Source organism: Corylus avellana, chromosome ca1 (assembly GCF_901000735.1).
Source record: "Corylus avellana chromosome ca1, CavTom2PMs-1.0".
In the NCBI taxonomy this organism is placed as follows: Eukaryota; Viridiplantae; Streptophyta; class Magnoliopsida; order Fagales; family Betulaceae; genus Corylus; species Corylus avellana.
Genome location: NC_081541.1, coordinates 11,587,395 through 11,612,427, shown reverse-complemented (window position 1 = coordinate 11,612,427; position 25,033 = coordinate 11,587,395). Strand labels below are relative to the sequence as shown.

Genomic DNA, 25,033 nt, shown 5'->3' with positions numbered 1-25,033 from the left:
ATTAACCACCAATTTTGTAATTTAAAAATGAAAAATTAAAAAAAATAATAATAATAATAATAATAAACATAGAAGAACCTAGATATTTCATGGATAGTTTCCAACATACAAGGACCCATAAAAAATAAAATAAAATAAAAACTTTTACTTATATTGCCCATGATGTATTAATTCAAAGAACAACAATGAACCAGTATATTGTTCTCGGAGTTAGTTAGAACTATCACATCTATATTGTGTAATAGCGGTGAGATAAAAATGTAATATATAACATTATTTTTTTTCTTCTATTTAAGCATGGAAATGAAAATTATAAGGGAGGTTTTTATTACTCTTAATTTTAATGGAGATGTGAAAGGAGAAATGAGTGAGAGAAGTAACCCATTTAGTTACTTAATATGCATAAAAGTTAGCAAGAATTTCAAAGCAATACATTTCTTAATAGGGAGCAACCCGTAGTGTATGTCTGAATTGATGGGGTCGAGGCCTATTTAGCAAAGAGTTAATTTATTATCAATCCTAAAAGTTCTTTTTGTAATTTCTTTCAAAAATTAATGAGAAATATTATTTTGCATTCTCTCAGCATACTTAGCTGACGTGATATGCTCAAGCTCAATCATTCTTATTTTCTTTTTTTAATTTTCTTTTGATGAGTCTACGGAAGGGGAGGGAAAGAGGGGGTGACGATTCGATTTAGTAACCTTTACTTCATAAGGTGTAGTCTTCAGTTGATTGAGTAATCTGTCATCAACTCAGTATATTGAAATAATGCAAAATAACATTCTAAAATTCGAAGAATACAGGGGCATATTGGCAAAATAATTCATTCAAAACAGCCCCTCAACTTCAACATAAATTACAAGGTTTGCCATAATAAACATGGCAGTGCCACTTGAGAAATTAGAGTCAAAACTCAGATTACTCGTCCCCCATTTCCCTTTAAACCCCGCAATTGGTTCAGACCAGGCTCCTCTCTCTGGCCTCTCTCGTCTCAACCAAAACAAGTAAGCCCTCCCTTTCTCTCCTCTCTCATATAACTGCTTAATTTCTTTACAAGTTTTGTGCTTAACTGGCTAACTAGTTATAGGTTTTTTTCTCCCTTTTCTCCCAAATTGTTAAATGTCTTAATTTTTTTTTCCCCTTAAATTGTTTATTTCCTTGTTTTTAACTTAAATACGGAGTGACCCATCTTAGTCTATGCGTAGCATTGTTCTGGGTTTGTATGAAATTTTTTGAGTTGGGTTTTGCGCAATTTGAATGAAATTAGGGTTTCTGGGTGTCTGTTTTCGTTTTTGTGTTACGAGGGTTTTACTGGGTTTTTTTTTTTTTTTTCCTTTTAAAGCCTCTTACACTCTGCGGGTTTGATTCGGATTTTCTTCAGTCGGTTAAAACAATGTTAGTTTCTTAATGGTCTTAGTCCTTTAAGCTCTGCTGTCATTGGGTCTGGTTCACACTTTGACAGTGGCGACCGCGAGATTATGTTTCATGGGTAATTTTCCAGCTTTTGAAGATGGTAGCATGCAGAGTGTGCGTCTTGCAATTTTCTTAACGTTATTAGGTTTTTATTTGTTGAACTGCCATTGCATGGATTTTGAATAAGTTGAAGCATGTTTATTGGCGTGTTTTATGCTTTTTTAGTGTTGTTTGATATGGTTTTCTATATTATTTCTTTTTATTTGTTTGGTAAAAATCTTTCTTGGGTTTGTGATAGGCTGAAATAATTGATCCATAATATGGTGTTTTGGTGCATGTGATTTTGGCCACAAGTTGTATTTCTCTGGCTTGGTCTCAATAGAGTAGGTTTCTGTTTGTGTGATGGTTAGCATTTTCAAAGTATTGTTCTTTCCTAACCTGAATGGATGCTAAATGTCTCTTGGGTACTTTTTTTGTTCTAAGTTGAATTTTGAGTCAATAAGACAAGTGAATATTTTGAAAATAAAAAGATAAAAATGAAGGCTAATTGTCTCTTGGCTGCTTTATTTGTTTATTTTTATGAAATGATGCAACCTGACTCGAATGCTTATGTATTAGTTAATGGGTGGAAGCTTGCACGTGCTGCTAATGACTTCCTCCCCTTGCTTCTTTTCTTAGTAAATAGTAGCTTTTTAATTGGTGTCAATTGCAGAAAATCTGCCGGACCCATCTGGACGTGAAAGTAGAATATCTTGGGTGAAGGGCGGGGATATCTGGAGGGTTTCAAGCAAGCACAGGCTTTCAGTGTAGCTGTTGTCTTACAAACTTTGGGAAGCAATCTGAGTCAGGTCTAGTTCTGGATAAGTGATGGATTGCAATAAAGAAGAGGCCATCAGGGCCAAGAGGATTGCTGAGGAGAGGATGGAAAGCAAGGATTTTTCAGGGGCTCGTAAAACTGCTCTCAAGGCCCAACAACTATATCCTGATGTGGAGAATGTTTCTCAGATGCTTACGGTTTGTGATGTGCATTGCTCTGCTGACCAGAAATTATTTGGGAATGAGATGGATTGGTATGCCATCCTTCAGATTGAGCAGACAGCTAATGAGGCAATGATTAAGAAGCAGTACAGGAAGCTTGCTCTCCAACTTCATCCTGATAAAAACAAATTTTCCGGTGCAGAAGCTGCTTTTAAGCTAATTGGGGAAGCACAAAGAGTGCTTCTGGATCGAGACAGACGGTCCTTGCATGACATGAAACGCAGAGCTCCTTTGAGTAGACCAGCAGCACAATTTCGGCCCCCTCAAAAGCCCATCTGGAACTCAAATGTTGGGGTTCAAAATGATTTTAGGAACAAAGTTACGGGCTTGAATCCTCTGCAACAGCAGCGGCAACAGCCTGCTCAAGCGGGGCACTCTGATATCCGGCCAACTTTCTGGACTGTCTGTCCATTTTGTTCAGTAAGGTACCAGTACTACAGAGAAGTTGTTAATAGATCTCTCCGTTGTCAAAGTTGCAATAAGCCCTTCATTGCATACGACATGAACGTGCACGGTGCTCCACCAACTACTAAAATGAGTCAGTCGGCATTCCCCCTGCGGAAAGATGATGCTTGCAAAGTTGAGGTGGGATGTCAAGGGAATCTTGGTGCTCAGAGTTCTAAAACAGAAAAGAAAGGTCGCACTTCTAAGGTTGGCTCTGAAAAGGTGACTGGTAAGAGAGGGAGGAAGCAGGTAGAGGAATCCAGTGAGAGTTGCGACTCCAATAGCAGCTCTGAATCTGAAGAAGATGTGGTAGTTGGTGAAGATGGTAATCTTCAGGATGGTCAGAATTTGGAATGTTATAGAGACCAAAGCCGGCGGAGATCTATGCGACACAAGCAGCAGGTTTCTTACAAGGAAAACTTGAGTGATGATGATGACATTATGGGCAATCGGAAAAGAGCCAAGGGGAGTGGATCGTCCGCTGCCACTGGAGTGGAGAATGGAGATGCATCTAAAGAGGCATCTAAATCGAATAATCTATCTGATTTAGCTGCTGATGTAAAACAGGATCTGAAAGAGGTGAAACAGAATGGAAATACTTGTTCTGGGGAAAGCTTGCTAAATGGAAACATGGAAACCAAGAAGGTGAGCGGAAAAGAAACGGCAAACGAAGATAACCACAAGAAAAGTTCTGAAGCTCATGAAGATTCAACATCTTATTCCAGCCCCAAATTGACAGCAGATCCTGAATATTTTCAATATCCTGATCCAGATTTCAGCGACTTTGAAAATGGCAGGAGAGAAGAGTGTTTTGCAGTAGGGCAGATATGGGCTGTTTATGATACCTTGGATGCCATGCCTAGATTCTATGCTCGGATCAGGAAAGTTCTCTCTCCTGGCTTTAAGCTGAGGATAACCTGGCTAGAGCCAGACCCAGTTGATGAAAACGAAATCAAATGGGTCAGTGAGGACTTGCCTACCTCTTGTGGTAAGTACAAAAATGGGAGCTCGGAAGAATCTGAAGACCGTCTTATGTTTTCTCATTTGATTTCTTGGGAGAAGGGCAGCCGTAGAGATACTTTCAAGATTTATCCAAAAAAGGGAGAAACTTGGGCCCTCTTCAAGAACTGGGATATCAAATGGTACTCTGAACCAGACCAGCATCGTAAGTATGAATATGAATTTGTCGAAATATTGTCGCAGTACGAACAGGATGCGGGTATATGTGTTGCATACTTGGGTAAGGTGAAAGGTTTTGCAAGTCTTTTCTGTCGAATGGTTAAGGAAGAAAGTGGCACATTTCAAGTTCCACCAGCAGAACTATTTAGGTTCTCTCACAGTGTTCCGTCTTATAAAATGACTGGTGAGGAGAGACAAGGTGTGCCCGTAGGATCTTTTGAACTTGATCCTGCATCTTTACCCCTTAATCTTGAAGAGATTGCTGTGCCCGGAGATCTGGAAGTGGAGGGTGGTAATATGCATCACAATGGTTCAACTTCAATACCTTCAGAAGAAGTGAGACCCGCGATGAAGTCCGAGGGAAATGCATCAATGTTCCAGGCGGATGTCAAGAGTAGCCACTTAGAGCATGGGGATAGCAGTTATTGTAATGCTAATGAGGATTATAGTAATCCTCTCGCTTCCACCCCCGAGGCTATTGAAATTCCAGAACCTGAATTTTATAACTTTGATGCTGAGAAATCAGAGGAAAACTTTCAGGTTGGCCAGATATGGGCGCTATACAGTGATGAGGATGGCTTGCCAAAGTACTATGGTCAAATTAAGAAAATTGATTCTTCACCTGTTTTCAAATTGCAAGTTACATGGCTTATGTCCTGCTCGCTGCCAAATCACACTATCCGATGGCTTGATGGAGACATGCCCATTTGTTGCGGGAGATTTAAGATCAAAAGGGGTGAAACGCAGGCCTATACTTCCACCAGTTCTTTTTCACATCAGATAAGAACTGATCCTGCTGGTAAGAAGAATGAATATGCCATCTTTCCCAGGAAAGGTGAAGTTTGGGCAATGTATAGGAACTGGTCTACGAAAATCAAATGTTCCGACTTGGAGAATTGTGAATACGACATTGTAGAAGTTGTTGAGGAAGATGATTTGCTGATAAGAGTGTTCGTTTTGGAGCAAGTGGATGGTTTCAATTCAGTTTTCAAGGCTCAAATAAAAGAGGGTTCAGAGGTAACTATTGGAATTCCTCAGGTTGAACTTCTTAAATTCTCCCATAAAATACCTGCTTACCGGCTGACAGAAGAGAGAGATGGCAGCCTGAGAGGCTTCTGGGAGGTCGATCCTGCAGCTTTGCCTGTTCATTATTTTTCTTTAAACTGAATTGGCATGATCACAAGCCTTCCTCCATCTTAATCCATGCAATGCTTCTCCAGCCAGGCCTTTCTTCACTGAATACTGGGTTGGTAAATAGAATGATCTTGGCAAATATTCTCAACAATTCCAGGACAGCTGGAATCAGAGGCTATTAAATTTTTGAGTTAATGCATCAGATGAAGTGCCCATGATAGAAGTTTGTGGCGCCTAATGAATTTTTTTTTTTTCTCGGTGTAATGGAAAGAGAAAAAGTGGGGTATGCTGGTTCTTTGTTGCATTCGTTCCTCCACTTTATAATCATCCTCTAGATGATGCCGGGCAACTTGGCTAGTCATCAGGCACAAGGAAAAATGTGAATTTCTTCACTTCAAAGTTAACTCTAGTTTTAGCTGGATTTTCCCCCTTCGTAGATATACTTTATTTGGCAGTATGAACAGTTATATTATCATATCCCACTAACCCTTTTTGTTTTTGTGGTTCTTACCTCAAGTAGGTATGGTTGGTCGGATGATGTTTGCCTCAATTTGTAGAATTGGCAAATGCATCCAACGTGAGGTCCTGTACTCTCTCTCTCTCTCAAAAAGAGAAGAAAAAAAAAAATCTTTGCTAGCTTTTGCTCTCTCTTTTTTAGCATGAAGTGGTTAACAAACAGCACAAATAGACTAGTGTTTCCTCAAATTGGGCAATTGTACTATAAGCATCCGACTCAAAGAGGCTTCTCTTTAATCTGTAATATATTCATGGTACCATCTCAAATCTATCTTCTAGCTTTGGAGATTGTGGACTGGTAACACAACTAAACATCGTCTTCCCGTTGTTATTCAGCAAGTTGCTCTCCAAATTCGGTTACTTTATTTACCGTTCTCACAAAAACTCACCCAGACGCTTTGGCCTGGATGAGTTGTATTAAAATGATTATTTGACAACCTTAAAGTATAGAGGAGAGTTTGCTATGAAAGAAAAGTAATATTCTCATCCGGCCGAGGAAATATTCAGGTAAAATTTAGTTAAAAAGAACATGATTTTCTATTTAACTACTTATTTTTTCAAAGCACTTAGCGTTTTAATTATTCTATTTAAAATATTCATTTAAAAAAAAAAAAAAAACTATTTTTACTATTCGTGAAGAGGAAAGAGAATCAACTTGAATTATTATTATTTATTTATTTATTTATGTATTGTTGAGTTATAGTGCTCGGCAAATTTGAGGAACATTATAGTAACTAGTCAAATCTTTAGTCAAAATGGCTAGCTAGATGTAGATCTTTTTAAGTATTTTTCATTACAGTATTTTGGCTAACCAACATGAGTAAAGAACTTGGTTGCTCTTAATTAGGATAGCCTGATAGTTAGCAATTTCTTTTTGTTGTTTTTGTTTTTCTAATAGTTAGCAATTGGAGAAATGATATAATTCATTCTTTTTTAATCATTTCTTAACTATCTGCATAGTAAATTGATAAATTCACCTTTGATTATTTGTGAGATCCATATGAGTCCATAAATCTAATAGTTGATTTATTAAATTTATATATATGGTTTAAAAATGGTGGTTGGGTAACATGCTGACCTTTTTTTAAAAAAAAATAAAATAAAATAAAATCATAACCAAAAACGTCTTGGAGGTATTAATGGCTGAGTTATGCTGGAATTTTACATTTACAATTAATATAACATTATTGCGTTAAGCATAATAAGGGCATTTGGTCTAGTGGTATGATTCTCGCTTTGGGTGCGAGAGGTCCCGAGTTCGATTCTCGGAATGCCCCACATTATTTTATTTTCCTTTTTTTATTTCAAAAAAAAGATGATAATATTAATATATTATATTATTATATACCTCCCACGCTCGGGCAGCCATTTCCAACTGCAACCGTTTTTTCCTGCTCGGTATTCGTAAGTTTTTCTTTATAGCATTTAATTGTCAACAACAGAGAAAGACTTCATGACTCATCTATCTTCTGAGTTCTGACCCACCTACCCCTGTGTAGTAAATCTCATCAGCAAAACTAATTGTGTTCTGTTTATGGTAGCCAAACCAGAGGAGGATGAAAGCTCTGTTTTGGCAGCAAGAATTTAATGAATATAGGAAAGTCGTCCTCTCTCTACTCTATAAATATATGCAATGTCCTTTAACTTTGTGCATCTTAAATTGGTCAAACGAAAGAAACCGATTTTTAGTATTAGACTTTCAAAGAAGAATTAAGGGAAAAATTTATTTTACCCCCCCTGAAGTTTTAGGAGTTTTTCAATTTGAACTCCAAAGTTTAAAAAGTGGCAATATACCCCCCAATATTTCAAAAATTTTCAATTTAAACCTTCCGTTAATAATTTTCGTTAAATTGGACGGAAATTTCTAAAATTACATAATTACTCTCAGGCTTTTTTAAAAAAAATTTCCGTCTAATTTAACGGAAATTGTAACGGAAAGTTTGGGGAAAATGCAGTTTACCCCCCTGAAGTTTCAGGAATTTTTCAATTTTAACCCAAAAGTTCAAAAATTGGCAATCTACCCCCTGAAGTTTCAAAAATTGGCAATTTAAACCTTCCGTTTAATTTTTCCGTTAAATTGGACGGAAATTTTTTTAAAAAAGACTGAGGGTAGTGATGTAATTTCACAGATTTTCGTCCATTTAGACGGAAAAATTAAACGAAGGGTTTAAATTGCCAATTTTTGAAACTTCAGGGGGGTAGATTGCCAATTTTTGAACTTTGAGGTTAAAATTAAAAAACCCCGAAACTTCGGGGGGTAAACTGCATTTTCCCCGGAAAGTTTAAATTGAAAATTTTTGAAACATTGGGGGGTACATTGCCACTTTTTAAACTTTGGGGTTCAAATTGAAAAACTCCTGAAACTTCAGGGGGGTAAAGTGGATTTTCCCCAAGAATTAAATAAGCAATGAATTATGATATGTTTCTTTTCATCAATTTGTTGTGTAATTCATGATAGACTTGATAGTTAAGAAACTTCAAATCTTAGAAGTTATAGTATGTTATGTCAATTTTGTTTACACGTGGTACCAGAACTGAGTTATAACTTTCATGATTTTCCATTAAGAAATATGTTAAATATATATATATATATATATATATATATATAAAGATAATATGTAGGTTATTCCGCGGGAAAATTATAGTTTACCCCCTCAAAGTTGATAGCGTTTTTCAATTCGAATACCAAAGTTTCAATTTTTGCAATCCACCCCCCAAAGTTCCAAATTTTTGCAATTTGACCAATTTTATCCAAAACTTCCCATATTGCCCATAATTTTTATTTTTTCTTTTATTTTTTATAAAAAAAATTTAAAAAAATTCGGGGTGGTCATCTGGTCATTTTTGCACCTCCAAATTTGTTTTCGTTTTCATAAAAAATAAAAAAATAATCAAGGGCAATATGGGAATTTTGGGATGATATTGGTCGAATTGAAAAAAAAAAAATTGGAACTTTGTGAGGGTGGATTGCAAAAATTGAAACTTTGATGTTCGAATTGAAAAATGTTGTCAACTTTGGGTGAGTAAACTGTAATTTTCCCTTATTCCGCATTGCCTAAGTGATGAGAGGTTTTGGCCATTGGCTTGTATAAAAGCCTCATCCTCTTATCTCACATTGCTAAGGAAATAAAACTCATCCCTCATGTGCTCTCTACAAATAGAGAGCACTCTTATATATTCAATTTATTCAATAAAAGTAAGATGCAGCCTATACAGCTTTAATGTGTGGATGTAAGTATATTGCCAAATCACCTTAATCTTGTGTCTATTTATCTTCTCTTGTTTATTATTTTGCTTTATATTTATCATATTATATATTTCTATATGGTATCATAGCCATTTAGGCTAATGCCATTGTGGATCCAATGGTGCTATGAATTTTTTTTATTTTATTATTATTATTATTATTTTATGTCAATATTTTGCAGATCTCCTCTCTATAGATCTTGCATCATATTTGACTCAAAAAAAAAATTTGTACTTCTCATCACGTTCACCATCGCAGTCAACAAACATGAAGGTATTGCCATTCCCTTGTTGCAAAGGTTATCTTCTTCTTTGTCTTCCATGGCCGTTTAAAAGCTACATTCAATCTACGATGCCAGTCACGGAAGTACCACTTCATCTACATCTATGCGAAGAGTTTGTGAAGAAGGCCTCTTTTGTTAAAAAGGTATAGTCAGCATGTATTAAATAAATTATAAATTTTTTTTTTTTTTAAAAAAAAAAAAAAAAAAAAAAAGGGAGGAAGAGATTTGTATAAAAAAAAGCCCAAAGAGGCATGTGTTTGGCCCATGTAGCCCATAGTTGGTCCAATTCCGGCCGAAAGTCACTGATGTCAAAATTCTGGCCAAAAGTTGTTGATGTTCAAATTTCGGTCGTAATAGCCGATGCCAGCTACAATAGCCAAAGTTCAAGTTCAAGAGTAACCAATATTTCAATCAGGCACCATCAACTCCAGTCACTCGATGTTCAAGATCAACGACTGCTATTAGACCATTCATTTTTTGGGGCATGTTAAGGATATAAATCCTTGGTGACAAATATTGATTTGTATTCTCTAAATCAAGGGATTTAGATAATGGATATGGTTGTATTTGAAATATTTCAAATCATATGTAAAGCTCCATAAATAGAGTTGTGTACTCAAATTATACATGAAGGAAATATGTAGCCTATTAAGACTTTGATATGTAGATATAGGCTATATGTCGAACCACTTTTATATTTATCTTATATATATATATCGTAATTTATTTTTGCCTATGCAAACGTGATGTTTTGTATTTGTCACTTGCATATACAAAATTTAAAATGACTAGATGCTAAGATGATGCGTCTATAGTTATAGTACATTGAATTTGGAATATGTCTTTATTTATGCATGTCATGTACATATGTTTCAAAATTATGATATGTGACTGATTTTTTTTTTTTTGAAAAGTATTCTGAAATTTCATTGAAGCTCAAAAAGAGCACAGTCAAGAAGATGGATTGAACTCCTCTCTCCTTACAATACCATAGATAAATGAAGGGATAGTGATCCACCTAATCGTATCTATGACATGGTTTCTAGTTCGAACAGCTAGTTCATGAGCCACAGCGTTGGCCTCCCGTTTGACATGATTGAAGCACGCCTGGTTCAAAGTTTTAATGCCTGCCTTGATGTCTTCTATTAAATGCCCATGCATACTATGACAGGGGACCTTAGAATTCACTTCTTTCACAACTTGCAATGCATCACCTTCGAAAATGGCCGTCCTATATCCTTCTTATCTACAAAACATTAGTGTGTATAAAGCGGCAAGGGATTCAGCTAGCACCGGGTTAACTTCAAGTGATAGGTGCTTGCTGAGAGCTGCCAAAAACATGCCTTTGTCATTTCGTACTATGATTCCCAGTCCAATAATTTTTTTGTTGCCAACCAATGCTGCATCCCAATTTATTTTGACCATTCCACTTGGTGGTGGCTGCTGTAACATCACACCCCAATGACACACAATATTGTCCGCTTTTGGCTCCCCTTGAACCAGACTTCCCAGGAGGTTACCCATCCTGGTACTACTCCAGCAGAAGCACACTTAACTGCGAAGTTCTGATGGAATCATGACCATCACGGCTTTAAAACGCATTGTTGTCATTAAGGGTGTAGTATACATTTAAGCACATCTTCATCTCCATACCCAGGCAATGTGGGACGTCACAATCACCCCTTCTTAGGACCCAGCGTCCTCGTTGGCGACCCTCATGGGATTAGCCCATTCTTGGCGTCCGCCCCAGCGAGGGCCCGCTAACGACCTTCATGGGCTTGTGCACGCTCCCTCCACCTCAGGCTGGGCAATGGCTCTGATACCATATGTAACATCCCACCCCAATGACACACAATATTGTCCGCTTTTGACTCCCCTCGAACCAGACTTCCCAAGAGGTCACCCATCCTGGTACTACTCCAGTAGAAGCACGCTTAGCTGCGGAGTTCTTATGGAATCATGACCATCACGGCTTTAAAACGCGTTGTTGTCATTAAGGGTGTAGTATACATTTAAGCACATCCTCATCTCCATACCCAGGTGATGTGGGACGTCACAGCTGCCATCGGATCAAATCTTGCTCCCCTTCCTTAATTCCTTGCTGTCCAGACACTTCATTTATCTTCTGGAAATCAGCCAAAGTATTCTTAGCCTTTTTCAAGATATGGGATGGATGTGTAAAGCTACCGCCGTGAATAAAATCATTTCGCCGCAACCAGATACAACGTGCCACTACGGCAAATAGCTCCACCTCAACTTTTTCGCACCGGTTCATCACTATCCTAAATATCTCCATGAAATCTCTTCCCCCAGTACCACACTTTTGTAGTTTCATGCTACATTCTCCCCAAACATCATTAGTTGCCAGACAGGCCCAACAAATATGGGCTGCTGTTTCTTCCTCCCTTAGGCAAATTGGGCAAATTTTATTGTCACATATTCCACGTCTGAACATATTTGCTTTTGTGGGAAGCAAATTATGGCAAGCTCGCCACATAAACATTTTCACGGCATTAGGAATATTCAATCTCCAATAGATCTGCCACTCCTCTATGGGTTTTTTCTCCTTCGAGCTCCCCGGTAGGCGATGAGCTTGCATCTCCATACCTAGGTGATAGGCACTCCTAACGGAAAAAACTCCATTGTTCGTGCATCGCCAGATGAGTCGGTCTTTTGGTAGAAAAAGGGCTAATAGGTATATTAAGAATGGCTGTAACTTCCTCGGGTAGAAACATCGTGGAAATAAGAGACCTCTTCCATTTCTTTTCCTCCCTGTCTATTAATTCACTCACTCTCATATTTTCTGCATGGGCTTGTCTTGGTGTTTGGATCGAAAAAGAAGCTGGGGTGGCCAACCATTTATCCCCCCACACCTTTACGTCTCTTCCATCACCTATCCTCCATATACTACCATTATGAATTAGGTCTTTTAAAGCCAAAATACTCCTCCAAGCCAAAGATGACCTGGTGCCCAGTTGAGCTTCCATGATGGTGCTAGTTGGGAAATATTTGGCCTTCATAATCGAAGCCACCAGTGAGTCCGGATTTTGCATCATCCTCCACAATTGCTTGGCCAAAAGAGCCTTATTAAACATAACAAGATCTCTAAAACCCAATCCTCCCTGCTCTTTTGAAGTGCCCATCTTCTCCCAACTCATCCAGTGAATCTTTGAGGTATTCTCCTTATGTCCCCACCAAAACCGTTGCATAAGTATATTTAACTCCTTACATAATGAAGTAGGGAGTAGAAAGACGCTCATGCAATATGTTGGTATGGCTTGAACTACTGCCTTAATTAAAATCTCTTTACCAGCCTGCGAAAGAAACTTAACTTTCCAATCATTCAATCGGGTCCATACTCTATCCTTGATGCCCTTAAAAACCTTATATTTTGATCTTCCCACCATAGTTGGCAATCCCAAGTATTTTTCATAACATTGGGTTGCACACAACCCCAAAAGTCTAGAAATCTCCTCCCTCTTCTCCGTGCTCGTATTACGGTAGAAGAAGATGGACGTCTTTTCCTTATTCATCTTTTGCCCCGATGCCAATTCATAGTCTTCCAACAACTTGGTAAGTCTTCGCCATTCAACTGAATTAGCCTTACAAAACACAAGGCTATCGTCCCCAAAAAATAAATGACTCAATCTCGGGCCCTTTTTAGAAGTTGGTACCCCGGTGATAACCCATTTTCTTTCAGCCTTGCTAAGCATAGAACTAAGAACCTCCGTACATAAAAGGAATAGATAAGGTGATAATGGGTCACCTTGTCTAATTCCTCTGGATGGAGTAATGCATCCCACCGCTTGCCCATTTACTATAACGGAATATGTGACCGAACGAACACACCCTATTACCAATTTGATCCACCTATCTGAGAACCCAATTTTGCACATGACTACTTCTAGAAAATCTCACTCAACCCTGTCATAAGCTTTACTCATGTCTAACTCTATGCCTATAAACCCATCCTTACTCCACATCTTCGTTTGCATTGTATGTAGAGTCTCATAGGCAGCAAGAATATTATATGTAATCAATCTTCCGGACAAGAAAGCACTTTGGTATGAGGATATAACAATAGGAAAGACTACCTTAAGTCTGTTTGTTAATACTTTAGAAATAACTTTATAAAGAACATTACACAGACTTATCGGTCTAAATTCCGTAACACAACTCGGATTTGGGCCCTTTGGTATTAAAGCAATATTTGTTGCATTTATTGAACCATCCAAATGAGCTGAATTAAAAAAATACAGTGCAGTTTCATATACCTCTAGGCCAACTGTGGGCCAATTTTGTTGGTAGAAGTGAACTGTAAATCCGTCCGGGCCTGGGGCTTTGAGAGTTCCCATCTGGTCTAAGGCTTGCTTCACTTCTTCCTTTGTAAAAGCTGCTAACAGACTGTCGTTCATCTCCTTAGTAATTTTGCTTTCAATCGCTGAAGTGCTTTTGCTCATGTGACTAATTAATGATATTGTTCTTGTAAAGTCCCACACATAGGCATATTGGTGATCTCTTTTAGGTTATGATTTCTAAAAGAGTTATCATATGAATAATAAAGAACTGAGACCCTACTACACGAAGTGCACTTGCTATTAATTGTTTGCTATCGCTATGTTATAAAATATATATTTTGTTGTTATGGTTTCGGCTAGTTTGCGAAATTGTTCAGAAGCCATTTTCGTACTTGTTTGGCATATATGATTCTTAATTTTTGTATCAATATTTAATATATGACAATAGCTTGCATAAAGTGCATAATTACGGAACATATGCACCATTAAAAGCATGAACTCGTAGTTGTTATGTGCACTAAAGGTTGATTCAGTCTTTATTGTGTACGTATGAACAATAAACTTTATCAGTGTTTATTGTGTACACATGTATGTTTTTATTCATAAGATTAATCGAGTTATTTCTTTTATTGTGTAAAACTCTTAGTGCACAATTTTTAAATATTGACAGATGCAAAAGTTTTACTTAAACATATTTGTTATTCACAAAATTCGTTGCTCCAAATTTAATGATGCTTCAAAGAATCTAAATTAATGTTCTGACAGTAAATGTTTTGTTTTTAAGACATTGATTCTTTTATTTCATATGTTACTTTTGTTATTTATAAACATGAATATTTATGTCAATCAATGTTAAAAAGACATATTATGACTATTCAATTTGCATTGTCATTATTTCGAATGAGATCTATATTATGAAATAGTTTGGTGATCACCAAAATGACCAAACTAAAAAGATACATCGATTTCAAGTCGTATGTTTGAAACTTAATACCCATATCCTAGATATTAATGGCATTGCAAATTTTTGACGGTTTTTCTAATCACAATAATATTTTTGATTGGTAAACTCCAAAGGTGCACCACATTTCAAGTGATTGATAAACTAAGATAGGATAATTAATGCGTATCCTTAATTGAGAGTTGGAACTAGATACCCAAATGTAACGGGCCTATCAAATTATAGATACATTATTAATTATTCCTATAGGTGAAAGAGAATCACCATAATGATTAAATTTTTAGTATATTGTAATTTTCACCCAAAGGTGAATTACGGTAGTGTTACTTATTGTTCGTTGAAATATTATTTTATGTTTGATAACTCAAAGTATTAATGTAGTGAACATTTATTTAATTGAAGTGTTAGTCCTATTTCGCTACATTTGCATACTTCATCTGTGGTATTCTTAATGGAACGAATTTCTCAGATTGGTTTGAACAAGTTCAGTTTCACCTTAGTGTTATGAATCTTAATTTGGTACTCCAGACTAAGAAACCGTCTGTTATTACTGATTCAAGCAGTACGGAAGAAAAGACTATATACAAGTCTTGACAAATTGAGCATTAAGTTTATATGAAGAGGAATGCTAGGCTTACAAACAAATTTTACAGAAAAACTTTTACAAACTGATGTGGCACAACATGATTGAATATAAGATAAGTTCAAATTTTGAAAAACTTAATCATGTTGTGCCACATCAGTTTGTAAAAGTTTTTCTGTAAAATTTGTTTGTAAGCCTAACACTCCCCTTATGTGAATGAGTATAACAAATAATATTAAGTAATTGCTGCAACATAAAAACCACACCAAATCCTTGAAACAGACCTCCACATTTAAATTACATTGAAGGCTACTTGTCAATTGTAGATGTTCAGATAATAAATGCTAATAGGGTCGTACAAATGGACGGTTATTAACAGCAACTTACTGCTATCGGCACATGCGGACGCGGTTAGCAAAAGCCACTAATCACATATACGGATGCAAATATTGATTTTAGGGTAAGCGAATGCGGTTAATAACCACATTTGCTATATATATATATATATATATATATATATATATAGCAAATGTGGTTATTAACTGCATTCGCTTATATATATATATATATATACCGAAACGATATGATGTTTAATACCAAAACGATGTCATTGTTTTGGACATGTGGTAATTGGAATATGGTTTAGTTTAGGGCTTAAACAAAACACTAAAAACAAGTCCAAAATATTTTAAAATTGTTCAAAATAGGCCATAATAAAGCTCAAAAGACTCATTATCTAATATGCATATAGAGGTTAATAACATTAATAACTACGCCGATAGCAATTAATAACTGCATATTGCGGATGCAGTTACCTAAAAATGACGAGTAATACTAAAAGGACGACCAAGGCTGGCCCAACCACTAGGCGAGTTAGGCCGGCGCCTAGAGCCCCAGATTTTTAAGGCCCAAAAATTTTTTTTTTAAAGTCCAAAATATTTTTTAATAAGGCCAAAAAAAATTTGCTAAAGGCCCTCAACATGCTTTAAGAACAATATTATTATTTGTTTATAATATTAAGGCCCCAACATGCTTTAAAAAAATAATATTATTTTTTTATAACATAGAGACCTTATGCACAACGGCCACAAGGCCCTCAACAGTCAACATGTTTTTTTAAAAATAATATGATTTGTTTATAATATCGAGGCCCTCTATAAAATAAGAACAAAAAAAAAAAAAAAAAAATCTGAGAATCTCACGGACTTGTCTGTTGTGATTATTTTGTAGAAATTTAGCCCCTCGCAAAAGGTTAAAATGTTCAACTTTTCACATTTCAAAAAGGTTAAAATGGTTATTTTGTAATCTACGAAAATGCTGAAAGACAAAAATAAGCCTGTTTAATTTAAGTATACAGAACAAAGAGTAAGGGCAAAATGGTAATTTTAGTATCAAACAAAACATACTAAGTGTGTGCTTATTAGGTAAAGATCTCATGCCATATTAAAATAAATATTTTTTAATTAATATTTAAATATTAAAAAAATAAGGCTAAATTTTAAAATTTTACCTAAACCTCCAAATACATTAAGTCGGCTCCGAAGATGACTCATGTCTTCATAAATCTAATTATAATTTTAAAAATTACAATAATTTGAAAAAAAAAAATTAAAATTATTCCGCATTCACACGAATAGCCATAATTGGTAACGTGGCAGAAATTGGGAAAATGCCGAAGCAATTGGGAACCGCTCGTGGGTTATTTGTTGGTGGCGGCTGCTAAAATAGTTGAAAAGAGCAATTGACAAATTTGGCCAATGAAAAGACACTTTTGCGTATGTTGGAAAGACATGTGATTACCAAACCGGCAGATAAATCATAAACGACATCTGTGTGGGCCACGAATGACGAATATGAAGAAAACTTTAGTTCAATTTATTACTTTTTTTTTTTTTTTCCTTTCTAATAAAATAGGAAAAAGAGTTTTATAGTTTTTTTTTTTTTTTCTCCTAATCTCTAGTGAGTATTATTTTATGAAAAAGCAGAAAAAAAAACTTATCTAACTGATTCCCCATATTTTTTTTATAAAAAAATAATAATAATATTTAAATAGGATCAAAAGAACGCTAGGATGAATTGTAGCATTTCTCAATGAGAAAATAGTTATAAAGAATACTCTTTCCCATTAATGATCGGAATGAAAAAGAAGATGAGAGACTAATTAAAAATGCTTTCGAACACTAAATTGGAGGCAACTCATCTAACTAACAAATGTACTTGACAATTAGCATTACGAGAAATTTTATACTAGTTTAATAATGATATAAGGAGGATTAAAGTTCTCATAAAGTCATCTCAAATGTGATATAACATTTAAAATTATCATTCAATTTGAGATAATCATTATTAAATTTTAATCTATTTGTAATTTTAAATGAGACATCATATTTGTGATGAGTCTAAGAGAATTTTAATCCTCCTTATATCATTATTCTATACTAGTTTTCCAATTATAGAAAGAAAGTAAATGTAAATTGATGTCAGAAATAATAGAGGTAGAATTCATCAAAAAAATAATAGAGGTAAAATTTAATTCCCTGAATAGCTCTGGTTTTTCCAACTAGGGAAAGTAGACCCCAAGTGAAGCTGTAAATTGGGTAGCTAAAACCGCTGCTTGGGCCCCACCTATAGCCACAATTGTGGAAGGAAGGCATTTTGGTAACTATTGGAAGGTTACTAGTTAACTACCACCCCACCCATTGTTAACCATTTTTTATTGTGTCAATATTTTTTAAAATTTATTTATTTTTTAAAAAATATATAAAAATGTTTTTATTTTATTGAAAATAATACATTAACAATTTTTTGTAGTTTTTAAGAAAAACATTGATTCAATCAATAGTTTGAGGAGAAAACGTATACTTTTTTCAATATATATATATATATATAAGGAACCCATTGAAAGGCTAGTCAACGGTGGGGGTGTCCCCCTCTTGCCACCCCCAAGGGTTTTGCTTTTATTTTAATTTTTAATAAAATCTTAAAAATATATATATATTATTTTAAAATGAGAATCGACCGTTTGATCGATTTTTCAAATAAAATCTTATTTTAAAAAGAAGATTTTTTACTTTATTTTTCTAGAGTTATATGATTCTTATTTGTTGATGAGAATCGACCTTTTGATCTTGAGTTGTCGTTTGTTTCGTAGTTGCAGTTTGGGGTGTTATTTTTTTGTTTTATTTTATTTTTTACGTATTTTTCTAGAGTTATATTATGTTATCAATATCTCGATCGTCATGTCAGTGTAATTACACAGATTTCTATAAGGGTCTCATCCATAAAGGCGAGGGAAAACTTGTTTACCAATTTTGTTTCCGATAATAGTATTTTTAGAAAATAAAGGTACAAGCACAGAAAACATACACCTGTTTTTGATCTTTCCGAAAAATGTCACGAAAAGAGGCACAGTGCTTTTTTTTTTTTTTTTTTTTTTTATGGGAATCTATATTAGCCTCGTTCATAAAAATCATGAGTATAAAACTCTTACAAGTAATCATAGCCAAAGCTACGATGTTACAAGCATCACAGATGACGTATTACATTTCAAACCCAAAACCAAATCACTAACCCATGACTAATTTACATATTAAAAAACAGATCTGTGTCAAATAAATTAAAACTAATGCATAGGTAATGTTTATTCCTCGGAATTAAAGGTAGACAAACTCCTAACCGAAACTCTTCCTCCTTGACCCGAAAGCCAAAATAACGTTCGCATCCACAACCCAAACGTTTGGACCATAGCAAATAACCCAGAGGACATCACGCATGCAGATCGAGAGAGGACAGAGCCTTAATACGAGCAAAAAACAGGAAATAAAAGTATACATGGAAATAAATGGACTAAAACAGAAATACAAATAGAATATAAAAAATCGGACAAACAACAAATGGAAACCAACAAAATAGGAAAAAAACCGGAGAATCACACTAAGTGGGAAACGGCAGCCGGAAGGAAGCCGATCCTGTGCTGGCCGGAAACCGACGCGGAAGGTGGCGTTGGAGCTCATCGTGGGGGGACACGAGGAAAGACCCGACAGCTGACGGTGGGTGGTAGAACAGGCGCGGAATAGATCGGTGTCACACACAAAACAAATTTGGGGGGGAGTTTGAGTGAATCCCCCAATAGCATTACCCACAAAGTGTGACAAATAGGCTAGGCAACAAAAACAACAAACCAAAATACACGGCAAAAAACAAACATAAAGGAAATGAAATAAAACAACCAGAAACAAAATCAACAAAACAGCTGAAGAGAACCGAAATCAAACCACATCCGGAGAGACGGATCTAGTACAAAAGGTGTGATGGGCACTGGCGGATCTGAGTAGCAAGGTGGTGGAGCACGCATCGAGGTGGACCAGGCGACAAGCGGTCGATAGGGCAGAACATGAACTGGAGCCAAACCCGACCCAGCAACAGGCCGGCGGATGGAAAAGGGTGGAAGATCGGCCTCCAAAAAATCCTAAAATCAAAAAAGGGGCAGAGAGGGAGGGAGAGGAAGAAAATGTTCAAAGAGCAATGGACATCAAATAAATAAGCTAGCTTTAGGGCGGGAGAAGAAGAGGATGAGGGAGAGGAGGGGGAAGGGGGAGAACAAGGGTTCTCCCCCTCCGACGGAACTCTCTGCTAAAGATGAAACCCTAGCAGAGAGCGTTTTGAGAGTTGCAAGAGCTTCATACCTAGAGGTCAACTTCTCTTAATTGTTTTTTTTTTTAAAAAAAATTAATTAATATTATTTTCTCTTGGTTGTAGCTTTGGACTCACACCAATATCCACAAAATAATAATTAATACTTATAATTTGATTCTATATGCTTCATAGCAACAATATGTTTTTTGGTTATCTACATATTAAATAGTGTAAGAACCTCAACCAACTCAAGTTATTGTACTCTCTTAAATTTGTGAAATATTTTAATGATATTTTATTCAAGATTCCTAAAATGGGTCATTTTTATTTGAAAGGGAGAGAACACCGGTGGAGTCAATAATGTGCGCTTAAAAAATATGATTTGGGTTAAGTGCTATAAAAAAAAAAGATATATATATACAAGTGATGTGTCATTATCTTATTAGATCTACATGAGTGTAGCATTTTTTTAAAATATATATATATATATATATATAAAAGATCGCATATAGTTTTTTCAACCGTCTAGATTTAATTTCATCTTTTTCATTATAAAAATTTAAAATTAAACGTGGATAGTTAAAAACACTCTAAGAAATCTCATGTAATTTTTGTTTTAACACCATATAAGCCAAATCCTAATAAACAAACAGCACAAACGGAAGTGGAATTTTTAGAGAGATGCATCATATTCTGTAAATCAAGTAATTTTAGAAGTGTTTTTTTTTTCTTGTTATCTCTTTAAAATAAGGTGATTTTTAAAATTATTATCGAATTAAAATTTAATAATTATTAATTACAAGCCTAATAATAATTTTAAAATTATTAAAAAAAAAATTTTAAAAGAAAAACACAATACAGAATGGGACAAAGTTTTCCTTCAATCTGTGTTGGAGGAATTTTCTTTAACCTAGTCTATAAAAGTGACATGTGTCATTTTTTTTAATAACATATAAGATACAGATGAGTTTTTAATAAAAATTATTCTAGCTTTGTCTCCACTATTAAAAAACATGTACATCTTACATGTTAAAAAAATACATGTCACTTTTATAAATTAGATTGAAAAAAATTCCTCAAAAACTTTGTCATACATAATGATAGACAAAGTGGCGCATAAACGGAAGTGGGCCCAGCCCTGGATAATAATATTTTTTCTTTCCTCGACTTTTCAATGAAAAAAGGGGGCCACAAATCAGAAGGAAGTGTTTGTTGAAATTCAGGTGAATGGTAGTTTCAGTTTTCAGCTACTAGCTAGCACGCGAGTGAGTTGGTGGGTTCTTCAGCTTCTATACTGGACTGGTTGTTGAATCCTCTACCGAGTTCACTGATAAAACACAACATGTCGCGAATATTGAAGTACAAAAAAAAATTAAACTCCACAAAACATGCCCTCGGAAGAGGAGCAGCAGCCGCTGCTAAGCGGGTTTGAATCAAATGCTCGCATTTCGGAGTTGAAATCGGTTGAAATCGAAGAGTTCTTTGAACACAAGCCCGTGGCAATCCGATGGTGGCCTCGGTTGGTGGCGTGGGAGTCAAGGCTCCTCTGGGTTCTATCTGGGTCCTCCATTGTTGTCTCTGTATTCAATTACATGCTCTCTTTTGTAACCCTCACATTTACCGGCCATTTGGGTTCTGTGGAGCTCGCAGGGGCATCCATAGCTAGTGTAGGAATTCAAGGTCTTGCTTATGGGATTATGGTAGGACTTCTATGATTTTGCATTAAACAATTTCTCTGCTAGTTTTGTCAATGGAAAACGAGTAAAAATCGTAGCTCTCTGCATATGAATGAGAGGGAAATCTTTCCCGGATCACTTTTTAATTGCATTGTGTCTTTGCATGATTCATGATGGGGGCTCTTTTTATTCTGTTTTCCTTTTGCCTGACATGACTATCTCTTGCTTGATTGAATGATTCAAACAGTTGGGCATGGCAAGTGCTGTGCAAACGGTGTGCGGGCAAGCGTACGGGGCGAATAGACAGGCGTCAATGGGTGTCATATGCCAAAGAGCAATCGTCCTGCACTTGGGAGCAGCAGTCCTCCTAACGTTCCTCTATTGGTACTCGGGCGCATTCCTCAAAGCCATTGGGCAATCAGAGAGCATAGCAGAGCAAGGCCAGATTTTTGCACGCGGTTTGATCCCTCAACTCTATGCGTTTGCTACAAGCTGCCCTATGCAGAGGTTCCTGCAAGCACAGAACATTGTGAATCCTTTGGCGTATATGTCTATTGGGGTGCTCCTGTTTCACATTCTTCTCACATGGATTGTGGTTTATATTTTGGATTATGGGCTTCTGGGGGCTGCTCTTACGCTCAGCCTGTCTTGGTGGATTCTTTCCATTCTAAATGCACTCTACATTCTTCTAAGTCCTTCTTGCAAAGAAACTTGGACTGGCTTCTCTATAAAAGCCTTCACAGGAATTTGGCCTTATTTCAAGCTGACTATTGCTTCTGCTGTCATGTTGTGGTATGTTCCTTCAATTTTACACGTCTTTGATATGGTTTGTTGGTTGTGCTTTTGTTAAAAAATTGATTTGACCCTGAAATGAGTTTTTAAATTTTTGTGAGTGTTTTAGGAAGAAAATTATTCATCACTGTTTTGTCTTTTTGAGTAGAAAGAAAAAGGATACATACTTCTCTCAAACCTATCACTCTGTTATCGCTGCCCCTAAACATTCAATTGCGTTAATGTCCTCTGAAACTATCAAAAATTGTCGATGTTCCACGGGGACAAAAATACATTCATAATTTTTTTTAAAAAAAAATAATAATAATAAATTATAAAAAAACAAAAACAGCAAAATTAAAAATAATTTTTTTTTAAAAAAAAAAGGAAAAAATGAAAACCCAAGGGGGCCACCCTTTGGTTTATTTATTTTAATTTTTGCTTTTTAATATAATTTTAAGAGTTTTTTTAATTTTTTTTTGTTTAAAAAGAAAAAAAAAACAGGAGAAAAAAAATGAAAACCCTAAGACCCACCTTTTTTTTTTTTTTTCTCAAATTTATAAGGATATTTTTGTCTTATTTAAAATTTTTAGGATAATTTTATCTTTTTTCTGGCATTGGATGGCACATTAACATTTTTAATCGTTTAAAGGGGACATTGACATAATTGATAGTTTAGAAGGGACATTAACAATGAAGTGATAATTTAAATGTGCTATGCATACTTTTTTCCCAAAATAGAAATAGAGAAAGGGTTGGCGAACACCCTTTGGTTACTGTCTTGCTAATCAATGGGGTTGATCATTTATATGTTAATGAATGTAGTTTGGAGATATGGTACAGCCAAGGACTAGTGCTTATATCAGGGCTCCTCCCCGATCCTACAATCTCACTAGACTCCATTTCAGTTTGGTATGTCAAACGCTCTCTCTTCCAGCCAATTTCTTCATTAATTAGCATTAATCAATTGTTATCTAACTTGTCAAAGTTGTACATGTATTCAGCATGAATTATCTGAACTGGGACATAACTTTCATCTTGGGCCTAGCTGCAGGAACCAGGTTTGTGACAAATTAGATTGCTCGATCTTGTCACATGTTTAATTTCTTGGCAAGAAAAACACATGATCAATGAGTCATAATTAATAGTAATCATTAAAAAGCAATGGTGACAAGTTTTTAAGGAATTTTTTGTTTGCAGTGTTCGGATCAGCAATGAGCTTGGGGCAGGGCATCCAAAGGTTGCTAAGTTTTCAGTGTTGGTGGTGAGCGCGACCAGCCTTTTGATCAGTATACTTTTCAGCGCACTTGTGATGATATTTCGGGTTGGATTAGGCGAACTCTTCTCAAGCGACACTGAGGTTCTTGCTGCAGTGTATAATCTGACACCATTGCTTGCCATCTCCATCCTCTTGAATGGCATTCAGCCTATCTTATCTGGTAATAGGGATATATAATATTGCAGTAGATGCATGAACTATGCAGCTCTACATTTCCCATTCATAATCACTTGTTTGGACTTTCAGGTGTGGCCATTGGAAGTGGATGGCAAGCTGTGGTGGCTTATGTTAACCTGGCATGCTACTATGTTGTTGGTCTCCCCATTGGATGTGTTCTTGGCTTCAAAACTAGTTTAGGAGTAGTTGTAAGCACTCTCTCTCTCTCTCACAGTAACATCCTTTTTTGCTTAATTTATATTGAATTTGAATGTTATTTTGGCATTCTTAGGGGATCTGGTGGGGCATGATTATCGGAGTACTTTGCCAAACGGTGACTCTTCTAATTATAACAGCCAGAACAAATTGGCAATCAGAGGTATATAGCTAGCTATCTTTACTAAACCATCTTTACCTTAATGTCATATATGGAAAGAACACAGTTTAGCTTTTAAGATTGTCGTGTGTCCTTTAACATTTGAAAAACACATGATTTTTTGAGGTTAATGAAAAAACATGTGTTTTTCAAGTGTTTAAGAGACATATGACAATTTTATAGACCAAGTTAAACATTTTTTTAAAAAAAAACCTAATTTAGAGGAAAAATCTGTTATAAATGGATTGCATTAATGATGCTTTTTTTGTAGGTTGAAAAGGCTATCGACCGCGTGAATAAATCTACAAATGAAGAGACCTTGGAGTTGCTGACCAGCATTTAAGGAATTTCAATGACTCAAATTAACCTAATGAACTGGCGTTATAGTATATTTTATATGTCAAAAGAATTAGAGTTTTATAGTACATTTAAGATCCTTGACATTAGCTCTATCAATCTTTGTCAGATTAGTGTGTTGATGGTGCTCTCCCCAATAGGAGGTTCTTTATAATTGTAAGTGGCAAAAGAGTGATTTTGTATTGGTTTAAATTTTGGATAATAAATGCCATCTTCTTAAATTGATAAGATGATATTTCTCATTATTTGATGTTAAGTCATGCTAACTTCTAATGATATGCTAAACCCTAGAGGAGGAGGAACATCTTCTAGTTTCTGGGCTGTGGCAACTCGTAATATGGCAAAAAAGATTTGGCCAACTGCTGCTGAAGCTTTGACTGCTTTATGTGCTGTGGATTTTAGCAGGAAATTGTTTGTTTGTTTTATATATATATATATATAATATATATATTGGAGTGAGATGCTTTGCAAATTGTTAATGTGGTGAAAGCGGAAAATCAAAATTAGAGCAAATATAGTCGTATAGTTGATGGAATCAAGGAAAGAGCGCGTCTTTTGAGATTGTGCAAGATTACTCACGTAAAGAGAGACACAAATTCAATTGCTCATAGTTTAGCTAGAAAAGAAGTTATTGGCGTCACGGATAGTGTTTGGATCAAAGAGATTCTAAATTGTATCTATGGTATC

General features: G+C 35.7%; 2 protein-coding genes and 1 non-coding gene across 3 annotated transcripts; all 3 read left to right on the top strand.

Moving 5' to 3' along the window:
* Nucleotides 1-913: 913 nt before the first annotated feature.
* On the top strand, nt 914-5,844 carry LOC132184135 (uncharacterized). Its single transcript, XM_059597652.1, has 2 exons — nt 914-1,004; nt 2,126-5,844. Exon 2 carries the CDS (start codon nt 2,281-2,283, stop codon nt 5,239-5,241), a length of 2,961 nt encoding a protein of 986 aa, XP_059453635.1. The 5' UTR covers nt 914-1,004; nt 2,126-2,280; the 3' UTR covers nt 5,242-5,844.
* A 1,085-nt stretch (nt 5,845-6,929) lies between these two features.
* Nucleotides 6,930-7,001, top strand: TRNAP-UGG (transfer RNA proline (anticodon UGG)). The gene has a single exon. It is a non-coding gene; the product is annotated as a tRNA-Pro (tRNA).
* Nucleotides 7,002-21,098: 14,097 nt separating this feature from the next.
* On the top strand, nt 21,099-24,576 carry LOC132184789 (protein DETOXIFICATION 41-like). Its single transcript, XM_059598551.1, has 8 exons — nt 21,099-21,431; nt 21,655-22,199; nt 23,004-23,090; nt 23,183-23,239; nt 23,379-23,617; nt 23,704-23,822; nt 23,906-23,992; nt 24,261-24,576. The coding sequence occupies exons 1-8, from the start codon at nt 21,120-21,122 to the stop codon at nt 24,330-24,332; spliced, it is 1,518 nt and encodes a 505-aa protein (XP_059454534.1). The 5' UTR covers nt 21,099-21,119; the 3' UTR covers nt 24,333-24,576.
* The last annotated feature ends 457 nt before the right edge of the window (nt 24,577-25,033 follow it).